This window comes from Agrilus planipennis, unplaced genomic scaffold (genome assembly GCF_000699045.2).
Source record: "Agrilus planipennis isolate EAB-ADULT unplaced genomic scaffold, Apla_2.0 scaffold191, whole genome shotgun sequence".
Lineage (NCBI taxonomy): Eukaryota > Metazoa > Arthropoda > Insecta > Coleoptera > Buprestidae > Agrilus > Agrilus planipennis.
Genome location: NW_020438901.1, coordinates 23,038 through 41,498, shown reverse-complemented (window position 1 = coordinate 41,498; position 18,461 = coordinate 23,038). Strand labels below are relative to the sequence as shown.

The 18,461-nt window shown below is 30.3% G+C and overlaps 1 protein-coding gene and 1 long non-coding RNA gene across 2 annotated transcripts; one reads left to right on the top strand and one right to left on the bottom strand.

Annotated features, from left to right (window-relative positions):
* Positions 1-206: 206 nt before the first annotated feature.
* Positions 207-3,551, top strand: LOC112904072. The gene is made up of 2 exons (XR_003230882.1): positions 207-2,302; positions 2,354-3,551. It is a non-coding gene; the product is annotated as an uncharacterized LOC112904072 (long non-coding RNA).
* Positions 2,526-17,501, bottom strand: LOC108740924 (KICSTOR complex protein SZT2-like). The gene is made up of 45 exons (XM_025973287.1): positions 17,129-17,501; positions 16,908-17,067; positions 16,670-16,854; positions 16,340-16,582; positions 15,898-16,285; positions 15,347-15,567; positions 15,169-15,293; positions 14,986-15,109; positions 14,798-14,933; positions 14,491-14,743; positions 14,269-14,434; positions 13,995-14,213; positions 13,820-13,938; positions 13,529-13,750; positions 13,164-13,473; positions 12,896-13,101; positions 12,723-12,841; positions 12,460-12,669; positions 12,087-12,405; positions 11,790-12,027; positions 11,282-11,729; positions 11,008-11,221; positions 10,885-10,951; positions 10,643-10,828; positions 10,531-10,567; positions 10,258-10,467; positions 10,060-10,198; positions 9,751-9,992; positions 9,432-9,687; positions 9,214-9,376; positions 8,883-9,152; positions 8,704-8,826; positions 8,515-8,644; positions 7,397-7,492; positions 6,378-7,330; positions 6,153-6,314; positions 5,861-6,095; positions 5,681-5,810; positions 5,438-5,623; positions 5,207-5,384; positions 4,934-5,150; positions 4,579-4,876; positions 4,102-4,523; positions 3,723-4,048; positions 2,526-3,660 (listed from the first exon to the last, which is right to left on the bottom strand). Exons 2-45 carry the CDS (start codon positions 16,966-16,968, stop codon positions 3,532-3,534), a joined length of 9,681 nt encoding a protein of 3,226 aa, XP_025829072.1. The 5' UTR covers positions 16,969-17,067; positions 17,129-17,501; the 3' UTR covers positions 2,526-3,531.
* Between the last annotated feature and the right edge of the window lie 960 nt (positions 17,502-18,461).

Genomic DNA, 18,461 nt, shown 5'->3' with positions numbered 1-18,461 from the left:
GAATGGTACTGTTACAAAGCACTTATTTATGATCTTTTTCGTCTTAACTTTAATNCTTTAAATCAATTTTGAACCATTTGTTTAAAATGTATAAAAGCTTTTGTAGTTTTTGAGGGTTCGTCCGTACGTCCAAATGAAAAACAGAACCCTTATGGGATCACTCCTGTGTCAATTTGCTCCTAATATACTGGACTGATTAAGTTGAAATTTAAAAATATCTAACAACACTTAATTAAATTACAGGAATTGTTTGTTTATATAACGAAAAGACTGATTTTTAAACGAATGGTACTGTTACAAAGCACTTATTTATGATCTTTTTCGTCTTAACTTTAATTGAAGCTATTTTTCAGGATCTGTCTAAATGTGTTAATTGAATTTATTTATTATTAAACGTTTGGTTTAAAAAATTGCGACAAGTTTCTCACAAAAGCTCATGGGTTGTTGCAGCCACGCCAGTTAAATTACAATTAAGTAAAGTGTAGAGTGTGTTATTTGTTTTTAATATAAATCGCGAATACGTAACAACCCTTTGAGCGTATTAGAAGGCATATCACATTTCTTTTAATTACTGGGTACCACTGTAGTTAATTTTAAGGAAGTTTAAAATAGGCTACAATTTACATTCTATTAACAGTAGTTGCAATAAAAATAAAACTTATTTTCTTTAACTTGAACAGCAAATATAAAATAGTAAGTTAATTTACAAAAAAATCTTTTTTTAAATCTATATTAAACGGTTGTTTTTTATCCATATTACTGATACACCTTTAAGCTGGAATCTGCAAAAGTTTCAGATTATTAGCTCTTGGTTAATTGGTAGTATGCATAAAGTCGAGGGCACAAAATAGTCTCACATTTGTTAAGTACTCATTACATTTGAAATGCATACAAATATAAGTAGAATTTACTACTTATATTTTTGAAAATAGGAACTCATTTGAGAGGATACTATCAAATATGCGTACAAAAATTTGAGTGGAGGGAGTAGATTCTCAAAGTAATAGAATAAAGTCCCTTAGTATACATTTTAAATTGAGTGGTTGCTTTAAAAATATTAGACTATATTAAGCACTCAACTATATGCACATCACCCTTTATCATAGGAAATATTCTTTTTTTTTTTTTATTGCATACTACTGTAGGTTTGTTCCGTGCATTTTAAATTAATAAATGCATCACGTACTTCGCGTAAGCCCTTCGTTTATTGGGCAATTGTACAAATAAACTTTCCATACTGAATACCACTACAAAAGAAATATTGGCGTCCAGAATGATGATAATAGCTTAAGTAACAAACAGCATTAGACTTGTTTTTTGTTTTTTTTAATTTTTATTTGTTACACTAGTAGTTGCAGTTAAAAATATGACCTAAAACACGTTCTAGAATAATTAATTGTGAAAATGTAAACGTAAAACACTGTAAGTTAATGATAGTTTGATGAGTCGGTTTGTGTATTAGGTATATTGAAAGAGCTGCAACATGTAATGCCTTTTGTGCTTTGCAAAAATATGCTATAAAACAATTTTGTAAAAAGTAGCAATTTTATATTAATATAATTATTACCATATTTGGTGTATTTTATTGAATCTTAGTTTCTAAACTTATTGTACAAAGCAAAGCACAGTTACTTTTTTAACATTAAAAAATTATATTTTAAAGCTACAAGTCAATAAATAATCAAATACCTTCCTTCATTTTTTAAATGTTCCTCAAACAATTCAAGCGAAATTCTTGGCCAGCAGGTAAGTTAAATAATAATTTTAATTCTACATCGTAATTCCCACATTTTGCAGGATTTAGCAAGCATGTTAATTAAGAAGAATCGAGTGTTTGGGAGTGATTGGTGGAGAAAATTGCACGTTTAATATCTAGAACGATTCGATAAAACTAAGGCTGTTTATCAAATTGTAAATTAAGTATAAGAAATTTAGTTTTTTTTACGAAACGAAATTTGTATCAATCATTTCTACATAAAAGAAATAAAAATCTGTTTGGTAACTAGTACGGTTAACATGAATCGATAATAACGGGATTAAGTGCAGTTTTAATAGAATTATTCCAGTGTATTTAGATAGAATATTTCTTTATTAGAACGTTATGTTTTATATTTATTACATGGTGCATTGAACAATAAGTTTTTAATTACATCGTCTTCTGAATTGAACATTTTGTTCGTATTTTAAAGCAATTTTTGAATATTTTACGGCCAATTTTGCTTTCTAGATAAGGTATTTCGGTGTATTTTAATTAGTTTTCCTTCATTTTTTAAAATGTTCAACCGAATTCCTTCGCCTACAGGTAAATTAAATAATAATTGTATTATTAAATCCTAATTCTCAAATTTTGTAGGACTTATAAGGATACTAACTAGGAAGAATTATGCGCAGGAAGTAGTAATTAGTGGAAAAATTTACAAGTTTGAAATCTACGACTTGATAAAATTAAAGGTATTTGTAAAAAATTGCTCAATTGAGTATAAGTTAGTTATTCTTGTTTATGGTGGATAAAAAAAACAAAAATATATTTTTTGGCAATTTATTTAACCATGTACTTATTTTTTATCACAGACTCTTCCTTTAAAGTACAATCGTTAAGACTATTGAGCTACAATGGTTTTAACAGCCTGTTCTTGTTTATGATTACAAAACGAAATGAGTAAATTTATTAACATAATATTGACGCTATATATAGATCGTTTCTAAACAAAACAAACGGACACTTTATAACGCAACATAAAAATCTATTTAGTAACTAATACGATTAACATAATTTGATACTAGTAGAACATAGTATATTTTTTATATAATTATTCAAGAAACGGCATTATTAAGTGTACATATGTTATCGATATATTAAATGATCAGACGAAAGAATATTTTTTTACCAAAATGTTCACTAGTGTATAAAAATATAGTTTTTCTCTGAATCTCAAATTAATTAGTTATCGTGCTTTAAAAGCACATTAATCTGACCATCAATATTTTATGGACATCATGTACACAAATTTAACAAATAATATTGCATTTCATATGTTTCGAACTAAAAACGCTGAAGTAAAACACTAACTTGGAAATTTTAGCAGACTAAACAGATTAAACTAGTTATAAAATTCAACACTTATCGAACAAGAACATATTGCTTCTAAAATAATAAAAATCCAACTTAATTGATAATTCTTAAACCAACAAATATGAAAAAATAACATCACATTTTTGCACTCTTATACTGTACTTTTTTCAATAACGTTTTTTATGCAATCCTTAGGGAAAAAAAATTAAAAAAAAAGTGATTTAATGTTACATAGTTAGAATTTGTACTTTTTAAATAAAATATTGGAAAAGAATCCTGAGAATCCAATCTGCGTAAAAAAAATATTTTAAAAATATTACAATTAGTAAAAAACGTAATGTAAATAAACCCAGAGAACACTTACAAAATATTTACATAAAATCCCTAAAAGATTAACGGAGTAATTACTGACTAGTATGTTAAATATTATACACTCTTTTTGAACCTAATTTCTGAGTTCATAATAAACCACTCCAGATATAATAGCAAACACACCTAACAAAACCATCGAAAAGTGCCTTGCGGTCGATAACGCCAGTATCAGAATTTTCAAAACTGTGGGACGTTCTGTAGACACCATACAGGTCCTGAAATTGTTTTTAAGGTGGAAAAGTGAATAATTTTACGTTTAAACGAATAAAACACTCACCCCTCGCGATGTATGAAGATCCATTGAAAGCAACATAAATGCTCCATCATATCGATAGTGGAGAACAACATAATGTTGAATATTTTTGTCGGGCGATATAAAAGATCTAATATTTTCGCCATATTTTACAACAAGTAATTTAGCAAGACCTTGATACCACGATAATGGTTGATTTAAAAGCGATGCCAAATTTGGTTGAATATCAGACAAATTTTCTAATCTTGCTAAACCTTTTAATTCCATAAATTCAGAATATGTTAATGTATTTGAATCTTGCCTTGAAGCCAACTTATTCCATAATATGTGAGTTCGACAATCCACCATACCTTAAATTTATTAATATTACTTATTTTAATATAATGTATTTAACAATTATTACCTTGTTCAACCATTTCTTGTATTTGTTTTTTAATTGAATTGGCTTGATCAAACATTAGTTTTTGCATTAATTGTTCGTGTGAAGAGTAATATCCCAAATAATTAACAGCTTCTTGTTTAATTTCGACATATTGATCAGCACAGATTTGTTTTCTCTCATTGGAATTGCCCTTTAAACTTTCTTCTAATGAATTGATAGAATTTTTTGATCCTTCTTTTTCTTCAGTTTCTTTATATGAACCACTTTCGCTTAGTTTTGAGACAGATGGCTCATCCAAAGACCTTTCTACATTTAAATCAATTTGAGGAGGGGTTTCTTCAGAATCTTGAAATTTTCTAAATTTTGTGAGACAATGGAACGACGAAGATACTGTCCGAAATTTACCCAGTTTACGATCGGTCTCCAGTTTAGGATAAATTTCCCTTTAAAACAATAAATAAATTATATATGTATTCAAGTATTAAATTTTTACTTTACCTTCTTGAAATTAAAATAACGTAATATTTTAAAACGAGAACGTTATCTGCAAAATTGGATGCATTATTAAGTCTTGTAATTATAACGGTTATATCAAAGTCGTCGGTTTGCTGACAATCCTGAGAGTCTTTGTAAGACATCTGTGGCATATTTGAAACTTGAACTAACACATATTCATCTTCTTTACTTTCATTTTTTCTCATTGTAAAAGTTTTCATTTTGTACTGACCTATGTTAAATAATAAATAATCATATAATTGTTTCCCTTCCGTTAATAAATCGCTGATAACAACCGTTTCTAAAAAGGACATATAGTTTAAGTTATTATAAATAACACATTATTATTCATTTCTACCTTCATGAACTAAGTTTTGGGCGAAGTTTGGCCCTTTATTATAATATTTCATAAAATCATCAAGGAAATTTGTGAGGTCGAATTTATCGCAAATTTTTGAATTAGTACCATTTGAAACGTAATCGTGGACACATCTCAAGTGAAAATCGTATGTAAAGGAATGTAAATGCATAAAAACTTTAATTCGATCGCATTCGTCAATAAAACTTAACGTAAACTGCAAAAATTTCATTATATAGGAACAGTACTAAAACGTTATAAATTTATCTTAACCTGGTTTATTGCAGTTCTAGAACTTGCTGTTTGTAATCTGCTACACTCTATAGCGTATAGTTTTGTTGCCAAAAACGGCTCAGAAAATTTCATAGTAAAAATTAAAATACCACCCAACATAGTTTTTTGGAAATAGAATGTATCCTTGTGAATAAACTGAATTCCTTTTTTCTCATTCCTGTAAAAATTACAATAATTACTTACTTTTAATTTTCCAACATTTTTACTTACGCATTTAAACTGTTATCAATTTGCAAAGGTACAAATCCAAGCCCTTGTAAATATCTTTGGTACTCTGTGATAAAAGTGGCACATAAATTATAATGCCAAGAGTCATCTTCATGATCAACAATTTTATTATTTAGCAAAGGAACGTTAAGAGAATGGTCTCTGGTTGCCGCTGCTTGAACTCTCCATCTTTTAAAACAGAAATTAAACAATTATCACTAAAGTAAATGGAAAATATACTACTACCTTGGCAAAAACAGAAATGGAGTGAAACAAAAATGTATAACTCGTGCATTTTGCTTTAAAATTTGTATCTGAGATTCGGAACTGCTGCTAGTTCTTGATTGCCACATGCAATGTAATTTTTTAAGTTCCTCTAGAAAAAAATCATAATAAAAACTTCATCAATAAATTACAATAACCTACCTTTGTGTTTTTTGTCAGTCTTTTTAAGTTCATGCATTTCCATTGTGAAAATAGCCACAGGGTCGTTGTAACATTGCTTAATATTATGAAAAGCATCTCTAAATACATCTAAAGCACCAAAAGAAATAGGATTGTTGGTACTGGAAATTGAACCACGTTTATTTTTGTCCTTTGAAAATTTTAAAACTGCTTCAACATCGCCCACAGCACAAAAGTATGGATTAGTAGACGGTATCTAAAGAATAAAAAGATAAAATGACAAGATTTGAATGAATAAAATAATAAAGATTACTGTTTTCCTAGAGAGGACTTGATTGTGGAACAATCCAAGTTTTTGAGCAGTAACAGATGCAAGAATACCAGCTCTCATATTCAACCACATACCAAAATGATTGATATATTCAGTTAATTTATCAACATTATCCTTGGGCCAGTTATAAGTGTATAAAACAATCTAAAAATGGAATTACATTAAAATTTCAAAACATCTGCAACGAACAATTATACAATCACGTACGTTATCATTTTTAACTGATGCCCAGAAAATTTTCTGCCTAGGAACAAACTTTTTGTCAGGTGTAATAACAGGAGTAAACTTTTGTGAATGTTTTAACGTCTGTGTACTGATAACTCCTAAGTAAGCTAAATCAGTATTGCAGGAAATTGAAGCTTTCCACTGTTCGAAATTACGCGAGATAATAATGCATTTTTTTGGTGACTGTCCTGGAGAATATGGAACGTAATAATTAAAATAATTTCCAGTTTCACGATCTTCAACCAAAATGGAGCTGAATACTTTAGGAAAGAGATGAGTGAACTGAGAAATTAATAAGACCAGTTCTTTTACTGTTATGTATAATAGATGAGCCTTAACTAAAGGAACTGCGATTTTTCTCACTGCAACTGCTTGAATATTGTTGCCGAATTCAAGCCAATCGGGAAGCAAATCTGAACAAATTTCTGTCATAACACCACTGTCGCCCGATTCATGGGGCTCTAAGTTCAATACTGGCAGCTCAGCAGGAATCTTTTTAATATCAGGATTGTCTTTTTCTCTATAATCATCAAATGATATACACCTTCTGGCTGTTGAACCAATGGGAATTGTTCTTTTTTGTCTAGAAATTAGTGAACTTCTAAAATCCAATTTTTCCTGATGCTTCCCTAAAACTTTTGGAATATTTTCAGTGCATTTATTATCCAGGAAAACATTGCAAATTATTTCTTCGCTTGTAAAATTTTTTATTGGTTTTATTTGAATTTCGCGACCCATTAAACTGTGATTTGATAACGATTTATATTTGCCATCTTCATCAGCTGTACAAAGAGGATGCTGAAGAATATAATATTCCATTACAATGTCCCATGCAGCTTGCTGAACAGCTGTTTGCAGTTTTTGATGTAAATTTTCTGTGTTAACCCTCCCTTGTTTCCAGAGGCGAAATTCCAAATAACTTTGGAATGGATCAACTAAATTTAAAAATGTCGTGACGTAAGCGTAATATAATTAATTTAATTTCAATGAAATATAACCACCTTCATCTAATGTACTTGTAGCAACGATTTCCTCAAATGTTCGTTTCTTGAAAAGTTCTCCAAAATTTTCATCAAATTTATCAGTTATGTTATCAGATCCTTTAATTATTGCTAGAGCAATACACACTATCGCTCGACTTCCTGAAGATACACTTTGACTTTGATTATATATGAATATATTATCTTCCATATCTTTATTAAGCAAAAGATCACATTCTGTATAATCCTATACATAAAAATAACATTTAATTTAATATATTAAGAAACAAAGATACATACCATTTAATGATGATAGGTCAACACCTTCATCAGAGTCCTGTCTCTGAAAGTTTGGTTCCATAATTTAAATAACTTTTCAACATTAGGTTCACTTAACTTCCAGTGTAAGAAAAGATGAGCACAACAGTGTCATTGTTCTTGATAATCCCAGCAAAAGTTCCTTATTAATAAACAAACATTAACTGTAGTTCATTTGGAATTGTTTAAATTTGATAACTTACAGGAGACGCAAAACATGCCAGCTGTGTACGAATGTACAGGTAAAACAAAACATACTGTAGAACAATATCCATTCGGAGTTTGTCTTCATATTCATAACGACGACGAAATATTAATTTCAGATATCAACTACAAATATTTACAAGCTATCATTCACTAAGATTACATCACTTACTTCAACATAACCTTACTGCCATATAGGTTTTATGCTCATCGTTTGTTTTGATTTATTAAACTACGCATGCACATTAGCAAAATTTTAAAACCATCACCACGGTCACTGTTTACTAGAGCTACAACTTTTTGCGTTGTCTAAATTTGCTTACTATTTAATAGAATTTACTCTTTAAAATAGACAAAATTTGGTTTTCGCGTATTAGCACGATCGCTTAATTATTACTAAAGAAAATACTTACGAAAACTTGACTTTAAAGCAATTAATAACTACAAATTGTACCTAATAGTTTATGTATTCTACTAACGATAAATAAAAATTACATTCATTGCATACTTATTGATTCTCAATGTAAATTGTAAAACTTCATTTGTTCATGTAAATACAAAAAAATAAAAAAGTGTAGGTAATTAGTTAATATCTAAAATGAAAAAACANTTATCAGATCCTTTAATTATTGCTAGAGCAATACACACTATCGCTCGACTTCCTGAAGATACACTTTGACTTTGATTATATATGAATATATTATCTTCCATATCTTTATTAAGCAAAAGATCACATTCTGTATAATCCTATACATAAAAAGATAATTTACAGAAATAGTAATTTTTCAAAACCGAAAATAATTTACCTTGAAATGAAATTGAGGCCTTGAATCTGTATATTTTGGAATGTTTAAAAACTGTAGTAAATTTTGCTTTAAATAATGCGAAAAGGAATCCAAATATTTTAGTGCATAATCTTGAATACTAAGCTGTAATATAAAGTTTACTGTAATTAACATTGTAATTAAGCTGAATTTGTTTTTACCTTTATTACTAATTCAGGAGGTTGGTAAGGTTTTTGCAAAAACTTGACATCTTCTGGAGTTAAGGGACACATGGCATTCCTAGCAAGCATTACTGATAAAAATTCGAGCACGGCATCGTCCAATCTTTTTTGTAAAACTTGAACTAGTTCACAACAAACATCTTTTCCAGCTTGTGTTATACCATGAACCTTCAAGATTAAAGTATCTTCGGTTATTTCTTCTTTTCCGTCCTTTTCTCCAAAAGACCTTACTCTTGGGCGAATATCGGACTAAAAATTAAAAGCAATGATAATATAAATGCGTCTGTACCAATAAAAAACGGTTTGTTACACTTGTGGTCGATGAAATGCTATTTTCTGATTGTGCAAGATCTCGTTTTTGTTGACTTAATGGAAGTGAAGTGATGGAAGGGCTTCGAGACACAGAAGTATTTTCAAAATCATTTGATTTTGATACATTAGTCTTAGACGCTCCTTGAACACATTCGTGCAGTCTGTGGTAAAATACTGCATTAGAAAAGCGGAATTTAGAAATTAATATGTAAATACCTCAAATAGAAAACATTTGAATTGATATCTTGATAAACAAACATGTTACTTCTATTTGAGACAGAAAATTTATCCAGAATGGTTTTCAACGCTTTAATACCCCTAGAAAGACCAGATTTTCCAGGACCTATCTTTAGCCTGGGATGAAGAACAAAACGCTTTTCCCATGTTACAGGACAACTAAAATATCCTGCCTTGAATCTTGTTTCTGCTTCCCTAAACATTTGTGGATACATTTCCATTTCGTCGTTTGTATCTAAGAAAATAAAAGAAACATTGTGGAATTATTACTTAAGAAGCATCAGTAGCAAACTATTACCATCAAGATTTTTAAATCTGTTATAAAAGGGCTTTGAAGTAAATGAAGTTAGTGATGACTCATAATTCCATTCCTTTGGATCATCATCTGGCTCAAGAAGAAGATCACAAACTCTTGTGTCATGTAGGCTTTGAAGAAGTAGTGACTGATTGACCTGTTTACATAATTCCTTTACTATTTCTCTCATTGTCCTCTGAACTTGTAAATATGTGGCTACTTGAGGTGCAGGAAGCCCTAAAAACCTTTATGAAGATTTCAAGTTCAACTTTTTTGCAACTATCGTTTTTGCTACGTTATTAAACGACTAACCTGCAATGAAAATAAAACGTGACTGTCTTCTTCTCTATGGTCATTATTAACCAGAAATTTGGAAGGTGACAACGTCTGTTATTCATATTTTCAAGCCACCCGTAGTCTTCATCATCTTCACTTACATCTTCATCATATCCTGGAATTATTACATATAAAAATACAAATCAAACACTTAAAAGCTTTTTTGCTACGTACCCCCATCGCTTTCTATGTTGCTTCCAGAGGAAAGTGATGCACTACTTAAGGGCGATGACATTTGTTCATTTTCTGGTTTGATTTTCTTCACTTGGTAATCGATATCTTTAGATGTGTCTTCTAGTGTCATTTCTTGGTTTTGGTGATGGTACATCAATATGTAATTAGCGGCGAACGATTCAACTGAAGCATTTTGAATAGGAAGAGCATCTGTAGAGAAGGTAATCATTTCATCAAAACTCTTTAATAAATAATAAAACTCTTGTTCTTTACATATTTTGTAGTTGGGTACTTGAACGTCTTTGAAATCCTGTAAATAAACAAAGTGTTTATTAAAGTATGTTGCAGTACTGCTTCACAGTGCATTTTAACTATCTGTAATTACTTTGACGAATTTTTCGTGACTTTGATGTGATTCATATACAAAATGAAGGTCCACTCTGTCTAATATACAACTGCTTCTTCCAGGGCTTTTTATTACATGATTGATTACAAAATTTAACGTTTCTGGAGTGACAGGATTCATATCTAATAATGCTGTTGCAATTTCGTCTCTTAATAACCATTTTATCTAACAAAAATTAACAAAAAAATAATCTTTAATTTGCACAATATAGATTTTGTTACCTCATCTTGTAAAATAGCAATGGCCTTTCTTTGTTCTTCTGTAATGTCTCCCAGAGGATCATATCCACTAAATAATAATTAAATTATATTAACATATTAAGTCGTAAGTAAGTAAATTGTAACCTGCACATACTGCTCCCATCAGACAAAGTACCGTCTATACTTGGCTGAAATCCTTCAGAACAAAAACTTGTAGTTCTCAAGCCTTTTGAAGAATAATCATTAATGACATTAATAACTTCAGTGGGCAACGTTAAACATTTTATTCCAAGATAAACTTTCAGTGCTTTATTATCAAATTTTTGCATATCAATTTGGAATCCACTAATTACTTCCCCTAAAATAAAAAATAGAAACGGTATATGACTTATAGATGTTTCATGCTGTATCTACTTACCTAAGCAAGTCGGTAAAACTGTAATAGAGCATTCTGTGCTTTTATCTTCAAGTACTAGCATACAAATCAATTGCAAAAATAAGGGAGAAGTGTTATTTATAATGCATTCACTGTTTGTGTTCTCTGACTGAGTAAATTGTAAGGGCACTTCAGATTCTATACTAGGTTCTTTCTCTTGCTTAAGATCACCTACACCTGATGGTGGGACAGACGATAATTCATCGTCACTATCGTTTTTATTTACAGCTTTCTCACAGGATGTAGTATGGCAATAATAATATTTTGTGTCACTTGGTATAGGTGAAAATGCGGTATTTAAAATTTTAAGAAAACTATACTTGATCAATCTATGTAACGACTTTAATTCCCTACATGGTGCCTGCTTTTGAAAGATGTTTAAGTCAACTTTCTCTGAATCGTGACCGTTTTTTAGATGCCCACATATCGTCTAAAACGGTGTTTTGGATAATAGATAAGTACTTACTGAATAATACAATTAGGTGTTTACCTGAATATACTGTGTTATATCGACATCATATACAACTTCTTTACATTGATCTATAGCAAAATGAACGTCAGATTCGTGAACGGATGCACCACATTGTAATGAGGAAAACAGAGACAAGACAAAACATTTTGAATATGTTAATACTAAAGCTCGACAATGTTGCTGTGAGCTAGTTCTTTGATCAGTATTTTCAGTCTCTTCAGTTTTAGTCTCTGTACTACTACTTTGTGAAGTAGTACTAAAAATAATTACCCAAATAAAAACATAAATTATGTTAGAAAAATATGTAAATTTTACCTCAGCCTTTCGTTTATTTTTTCTAAATTTACTTTGTGCCTGTGATCATCATAAATGTCATTTTGAGAACGGTTCTGGTCACTACCATTAACAAAGCACTCAACCAAGGCAGCAAGGGGACAATCAAAAACATACAACGGTAAAGGAAGACCACTTTTCTTTTCAGAACATATAATGTTCTTTTCGTTATGTGGTGAAACCAAAAACCTAATGTCATCTAGTGTAGCAGGAACAAAAGTTAAAATTGCATGGGTTATAGAAATGCCTTTTATAAAACATCTCCATCTTGAAATGCAATTAATATTAGGAGATAAATGATCTAAAAAAATTGTAATAAGCACATTATGTGAATTACGTTTTGTATGCAGAGTACCTCTGGTAGAAGGAGAAATAGGACACGTTTTGGGACGTTTGTTGGGATGCCTGTTAATAATGTGCCGAGTAAATCGGTCGGAATCTTCTGGAGATATATCGATCTCTCTATCGTGTAAAGACTGTAAATTATCTTGAAGTGCTTCCAGTAAAATTTTATTTGGTTTTCCAAAATCGTAATTACTTAAAGAAGACGGACGCTCTTCATCCACTACGGTAACAAAATTTATAAAAACAACTATTAATTTTTGCTTATTCACTTACTATCCACAAACATAGAAAATAGTAATTCTGTAAGAAAACAAAATTGTAGTAAGCCAATTGGGTCGAAGTTAAATGGAATGTGCTGAATTCTTTGACTAATAGAGGGATTTATCTGGGCTCTAAAAAGCAATTATTCTTAGCATTTTATAATGAAAATTTAATGACATAATTACTCAAAATCTCCCATTGATAATAAATCGGGCAAGCTTGTTTTACTACTCTTACAATTCGATATTTTTCTTTGTCGACTCAAAGTACTAAAGCGTCGTGTGGGGATAGCCTTCGGTAAAACCGGGGGTTTCGATATTTCCTGACACATCAGATTTAAATGTTCTAATGTTAATAACGAATTTATACAGTGCCAATCAATAGTCTTCAACTGAAATTATGAAAATAGAAACAGAAGCAAAAAATTTCGGAAGGAACACTATTTAAACTTACCACATCAGCAAGTTCATAATATCTCTTTCTACCAAATCCTTCTGGTTTCGGAGACGACTCACTTACAGTACCATACTGTGGTTCCACCCAGACTTCAGTAACAATTTGAAGTTCAGATTCTAGTTCACTTTCAACTTCAGCATCCTCTTCAGAACTGCTTGTAAATTCTTCACCTTTCCATGCACTGTGAGGAGGAAACAGAACATACTGTATAATACAGTTCTGAACAGGCTCCATCTGAAGCTCTAAAACCATTGTTAATATTCCTGATGAAGAATGGGCTATATTAAAGCCCTCTTTTAACCTAATCCTGTAATAGAAGTACCAGTTAAGTAACATTAAGATGGAAAATTGGTGACTGTTACCTTGATAATGTACTCAGCACTCGAGATATAGCACCTTCTTCGAGTTTTGGATTTGAATTGTGGGACGTGCTCCAAATCCATCTTCGATGGTACAAATATCTCGACAGTGTAGTAAATAAAGTGCTAGTTAATGGAGACGAAGCGAAGTTGGTAAGGGATTGGGGTGGCTGAGTTCCATCTGGGAATATCACAGTTGATAAATCGCTAGGCTTTCGTTCATATCTGTATGATTAAAAAAAAAAAAATACTAATAAATGTTTACAGAAATAATGGGTTGCATTCGTTTCTTACCTTATAAGAATTTTTTCCAAAGGCTTCTGAAGTAATGTACAACAAACGCTTTCTCTCACCTTTAAAGGGCTTGAAAGGTATGACAAGTAAGACAACTGTATCTTCAGTTCTTCAACCACCTGTAAGACATAATGTTGATCTATTAAAGTTAAATTAAAATGAAATACTATTTTACCCTATATCGTTGAAAGCCAGGAGTGTTGTTAACAAAGCCGAAATTTAAAACGGCACAGGGTAATTTGGATGTAACACGAACCAGACAAAACCAAGAAGGTATTTTTATGTCTTCAAAATAAACAAATTTCAAATACGTATGATTGTCTATTAAAACAAATGTAGCCCATTCAGCTAATAATCCATATAAAGCAGTAGCTGCCTGTCTACACTGAACTACCTGAAATTTTACAATATCGAAATTGACAATTTAAAGCCAGATTATATTATTTTACCTGAAATCGCCTTGAAGAATTTGTTAAATGCATATGCCTCGGGAGGGGATGATCATGTTTTAATATTAAGGATAATTTATGAGTATGAAACCATTTTCTCCAATTGTTTGTCTCAATCTGACAAATTGGTTGCCAAGCAGAAACAAACTTTGGACATGAGGGATCACTAATGACAGAAGAAAGATTTTACATTTAATAAAAACAATTTTGATATATAATTACCATGGGGACAATGATAATTTAGTTGCATCATTCCCATTAATGGCAAACAATGGAATGCCATTTCTTACACTTTCAGGAAGTGTATACCAAACTGTTGAATTCATGAAACTGGTAAAATGCTGCGCAAGTTGAGAATCGCCGGTAGACAACTGAGATAATCGCATCCAGAAACGTTCAATAACTGCTTGTCGATAAGAAGACTTAATTTCCTTTTTCATAAGACACGTTATGTCATGTAAAAATTCATAAGGAGCTAGAATATCTCAAAGAATAAAAAAAAAAAGATCAGTGAATAATGTTACAATACCTAAAATTTGAACTTCAAAATTGGTACTGTTTTTTTCACATGGCCACTGTGAAGTCATTCTATATTGAATATAAGTAAACGGTTTCCATTGTAAGTTTAATTTAACTTCAATTATACCATTATTACGACTTATATCCTAAAAACTAATTAATTAGGTTTTTTGATACTTATTTTATTATACAATTTACATCTAATGTGTAGCCCTCTCTCATTCTTCGTGAGAGTAAAAGGAGAAAAGAAGCGTTTATACTTTCTTCGACCTGTTTTTTGGACAGTATAGTAGGAACTCTGTTATTTTCAAAATTCTGATTTCTAGAATTATACAGAACAAATTACTCTACTCACATGATACCCTAATTAAAGCATCTTACGGCAATATCCACTTGCAACAGGGTTGCGTTTCGAAAATGAAACTGTAATCGTATTTCCCGTTGCCAAAAAAACTCCATACTAAGTAATAATTGTGATAAATGTTAAAAGAATCTGATTCACCCCTCTGAAACAATCGTTATTAGAAACTGACTTATTTTAGGTATCATTTCGTCTTACTATTTGTGGATAAGTGTCTAAGCATGTGCCCATTGTAGATTGTGATAAAAAATGAAGAAGGTCAGTGTAAGGGATGTAACCTGCACTACTATTAGGATGAAAAGGGGAACCTATTTTCAAAAATGAAACAGGAGTCCCATCATAATGTAACTGCAATAAAAGGGACTCCATTATGTTGCTATCAGGCATAGCTACAACACCATCAGTTATGACTAGAATATCTAAAAATAAATATTTAAATGAGCATTTAATTATAAAAGAAAAAGTCTGCTTGTATGCTATTTCATAAAGGAAAATTAATAAATATAAAACCAAATTTGTCATATCACCTTACTATGAATATCAATTTCTTAAAAGGTCAAGAGTAAATTGCTTTTTGTTATCACTAAGCCAATATTGACAAAAATGATCCAAGTAATGTGGATCATGTAACAGTAAGTTAGAGAGAAAAAACAGAATAAAATCAATAAATCCTAAAATAACTTCATAAAAAAAATTAAGCTGTATTATTATTATTATTACTAATAGTAGAATAAAAATAATATACTTACGACTTAAACAATTTTCAGGAAGTAATGAAATGGCTAGCATAGAATAACGTAACATATTAACGAAATTGACATCTGGCAAAACCATGGGCACCGTGGAAGAAACATTTTCACTTTCGTGAAGATCAAACAGAGAACCTACCATTCCCTCATTTTCGGCTTTTAAAAGTTCTATTTGTTCATGAGCTAATGTAGACACTTGTGCAATTCTACCTTCTAAATAGTAGAATTGAGCTTCTATCAGACTTATTATCTCTTCAAAATTACAAGACGATACTATAACACCTTTTACTAAAACTTGTTGTGCAGGGTTCATAAAAAATGGAGTATTCACTATCACTGTTAAATATAAAATTGGTTTATGAACTATAGAACTTCCAGGAATTATGAACTGAAAGTGAAAGAAAGATGTAGCATTCAAATAACAATAATAAATGCCAATTACCTCTTTACAAATCCCTTCTAAACTATTTCGAAAGCACTTCAAGATTTCATCAAATAAAATTTCTCCTTTTTGAACATCAACTGCAGATTGAGAAGGGCTCATATCAATACAATAAACTAGTCTGTATCTGTGTGCTAGGAATTTAACCTGAGTATGAACTGTGATTAAATATCTGTTGGTCTTGGATGGTAATGCTTCTGCAGGCACTATTGAAACTATCTTTAACTCATTAGAGTCATCATCCTAAAATAATAATAGATAGCATTAATAACAAAACTGAATGCCAAATATAAAGAGTAGTAATTTTAATTTGCAATACAAAATACATACCAATTTAATATTATCAGTAAATGTTATAATTGTGTTTATTCTATCTAGAAACCATAATAAACGGTCTGCTCTTGATACAGGCACATTTTTAGGCAATAAAATATAAACTGTTACAGCTCTTGCAAAAGAAAAGGGGCTAGGGTCTTCACTGTACGAGAAATCAGTTAAATAGTTGTCACTTATTCCTATACATAAAAATAACATTTAATTTAATATATTAAGAAACAAAGATACATACCATTTAATGATGATAGGTCAACACCTTCATCAGAGTCCTGTCTCTGAAAGTTTGGTTCCATAATTTAAATAACTTTTCAACATTAGGTTCACTTAACTTCCAGTGTAAGAAAAGATGAGCACAACAGTGTCATTGTTCTTGATAATCCCAGCAAAAGTTCCTTATTAATAAACAAACATTAACTGTAGTTCATTTGGAATTGTTTAAATTTGATAACTTACAGGAGACGCAAAACATGCCAGCTGTGTACGAATGTACAGGTAAAACAAAACATACTGTAGAACAATATCCATTCGGAGTTTGTCTTCATATTCATAACGACGACGAAATATTAATTTCAGATATCAACTACAAATATTTACAAGCTATCATTCACTAAGATTACATCACTTACTTCAACATAACCTTACTGCCATATAGGTTTTATGCTCATCGTTTGTTTTGATTTATTAAACTACGCATGCACATTAGCAAAATTTTAAAACCATCACCACGGTCACTGTTTACTAGAGCTACAACTTTTTGCGTTGTCTAAATTTGCTTACTATTTAATAGAATTTACTCTTTAAAATAGACAAAATTTGGTTTTCGCGTATTAGCACGATCGCTTAATTATTACTAAAGAAAATACTTACGAAAACTTGACTTTAAAGCAATTAATAACTACAAATTGTACCTAATAGTTTATGTATTCTACTAACGATAAATAAAAATTACATTCATTGCATACTTATTGATTCTCAATGTAAATTGTAAAACTTCATTTGTTCATGTAAATACAAAAAAATAAAAAAGTGTAGGTAATTAGTTAATATCTAAAATGAAAAAACATGATTTGGCAACGTTTATTAATTCAAAATGAACTATAAAATTTTTCTACGTATTGATTAAAATCTTAATCAATTAAATTCTATAATAGGTGACTTTAAACTTTAAACGTAGGTATTTAGTTCGTATTAAAACAGAGCAATAAAATTAGGAAAAGGGTGTAGATTATATGCAATAAATTTTCCATGCACGGCGTAAGTCTGGCAAGTAAAAACTTTTTATTGATGTAATCTACTTTATTATCATTTAATTTAAAAAAATACTTTCTCCTGTCTAAATTAGAAATCGCGAAACTACATATTTATAATAATTACATTGGAATAATCGTGTTTAGTTTTATAAAAAAAGTGCAATTATTTTACCATCTATTAATAAACTCACTTAATTTATTCTTTGATTTGTTTGATATATTTTTGTACATAACAGGAGTTTTCTTAAACTATGAAAAAATTCTTGGTTTGGCTATGTCTGCTCGGAAAACCGAATTTACTTCAAGGACAACTTAAAGTCCATAATTTTTAACGTTTATTTAAATATTATTCATACATCAATATCTTTAATATACATTATGTTATAGTTATAAACGTTAAGCAAGTAATTTAGTACTTTTGCCACATAGTAATGGGTTTATAAATATGCATTGGAATTTATATTTTATTTGCATTCGGAAATACGTATTAAGTTAGAATTGTGGCATGAAAATGAGAAAGTTAACTGCCTTGTGTA

What these genes read in the sequence shown, in the direction of transcription:
- LOC108740924 (XM_025973287.1), bottom strand. Translation starts at nt 16,968, where the DNA reads ATGGAACCAAACTTTCAGAGACAGGACTCTGATGAAGGTGTTGACCTA. An exon ending in CTGGCTTTCAACGATATAGG is followed by an intron (nt 13,939 to 13,994) that starts GTAAAATAGTAT and finishes TATGTCTTACAG; the next exon opens with GTGGTTGAAGAACTGAAGAT. An exon ending in GATGGGAGCAGTATGTGCAG is followed by an intron (nt 10,952 to 11,007) that starts GTTACAATTTAC and finishes ATTATTATTTAG; the next exon opens with TGGATATGATCCTCTGGGAG.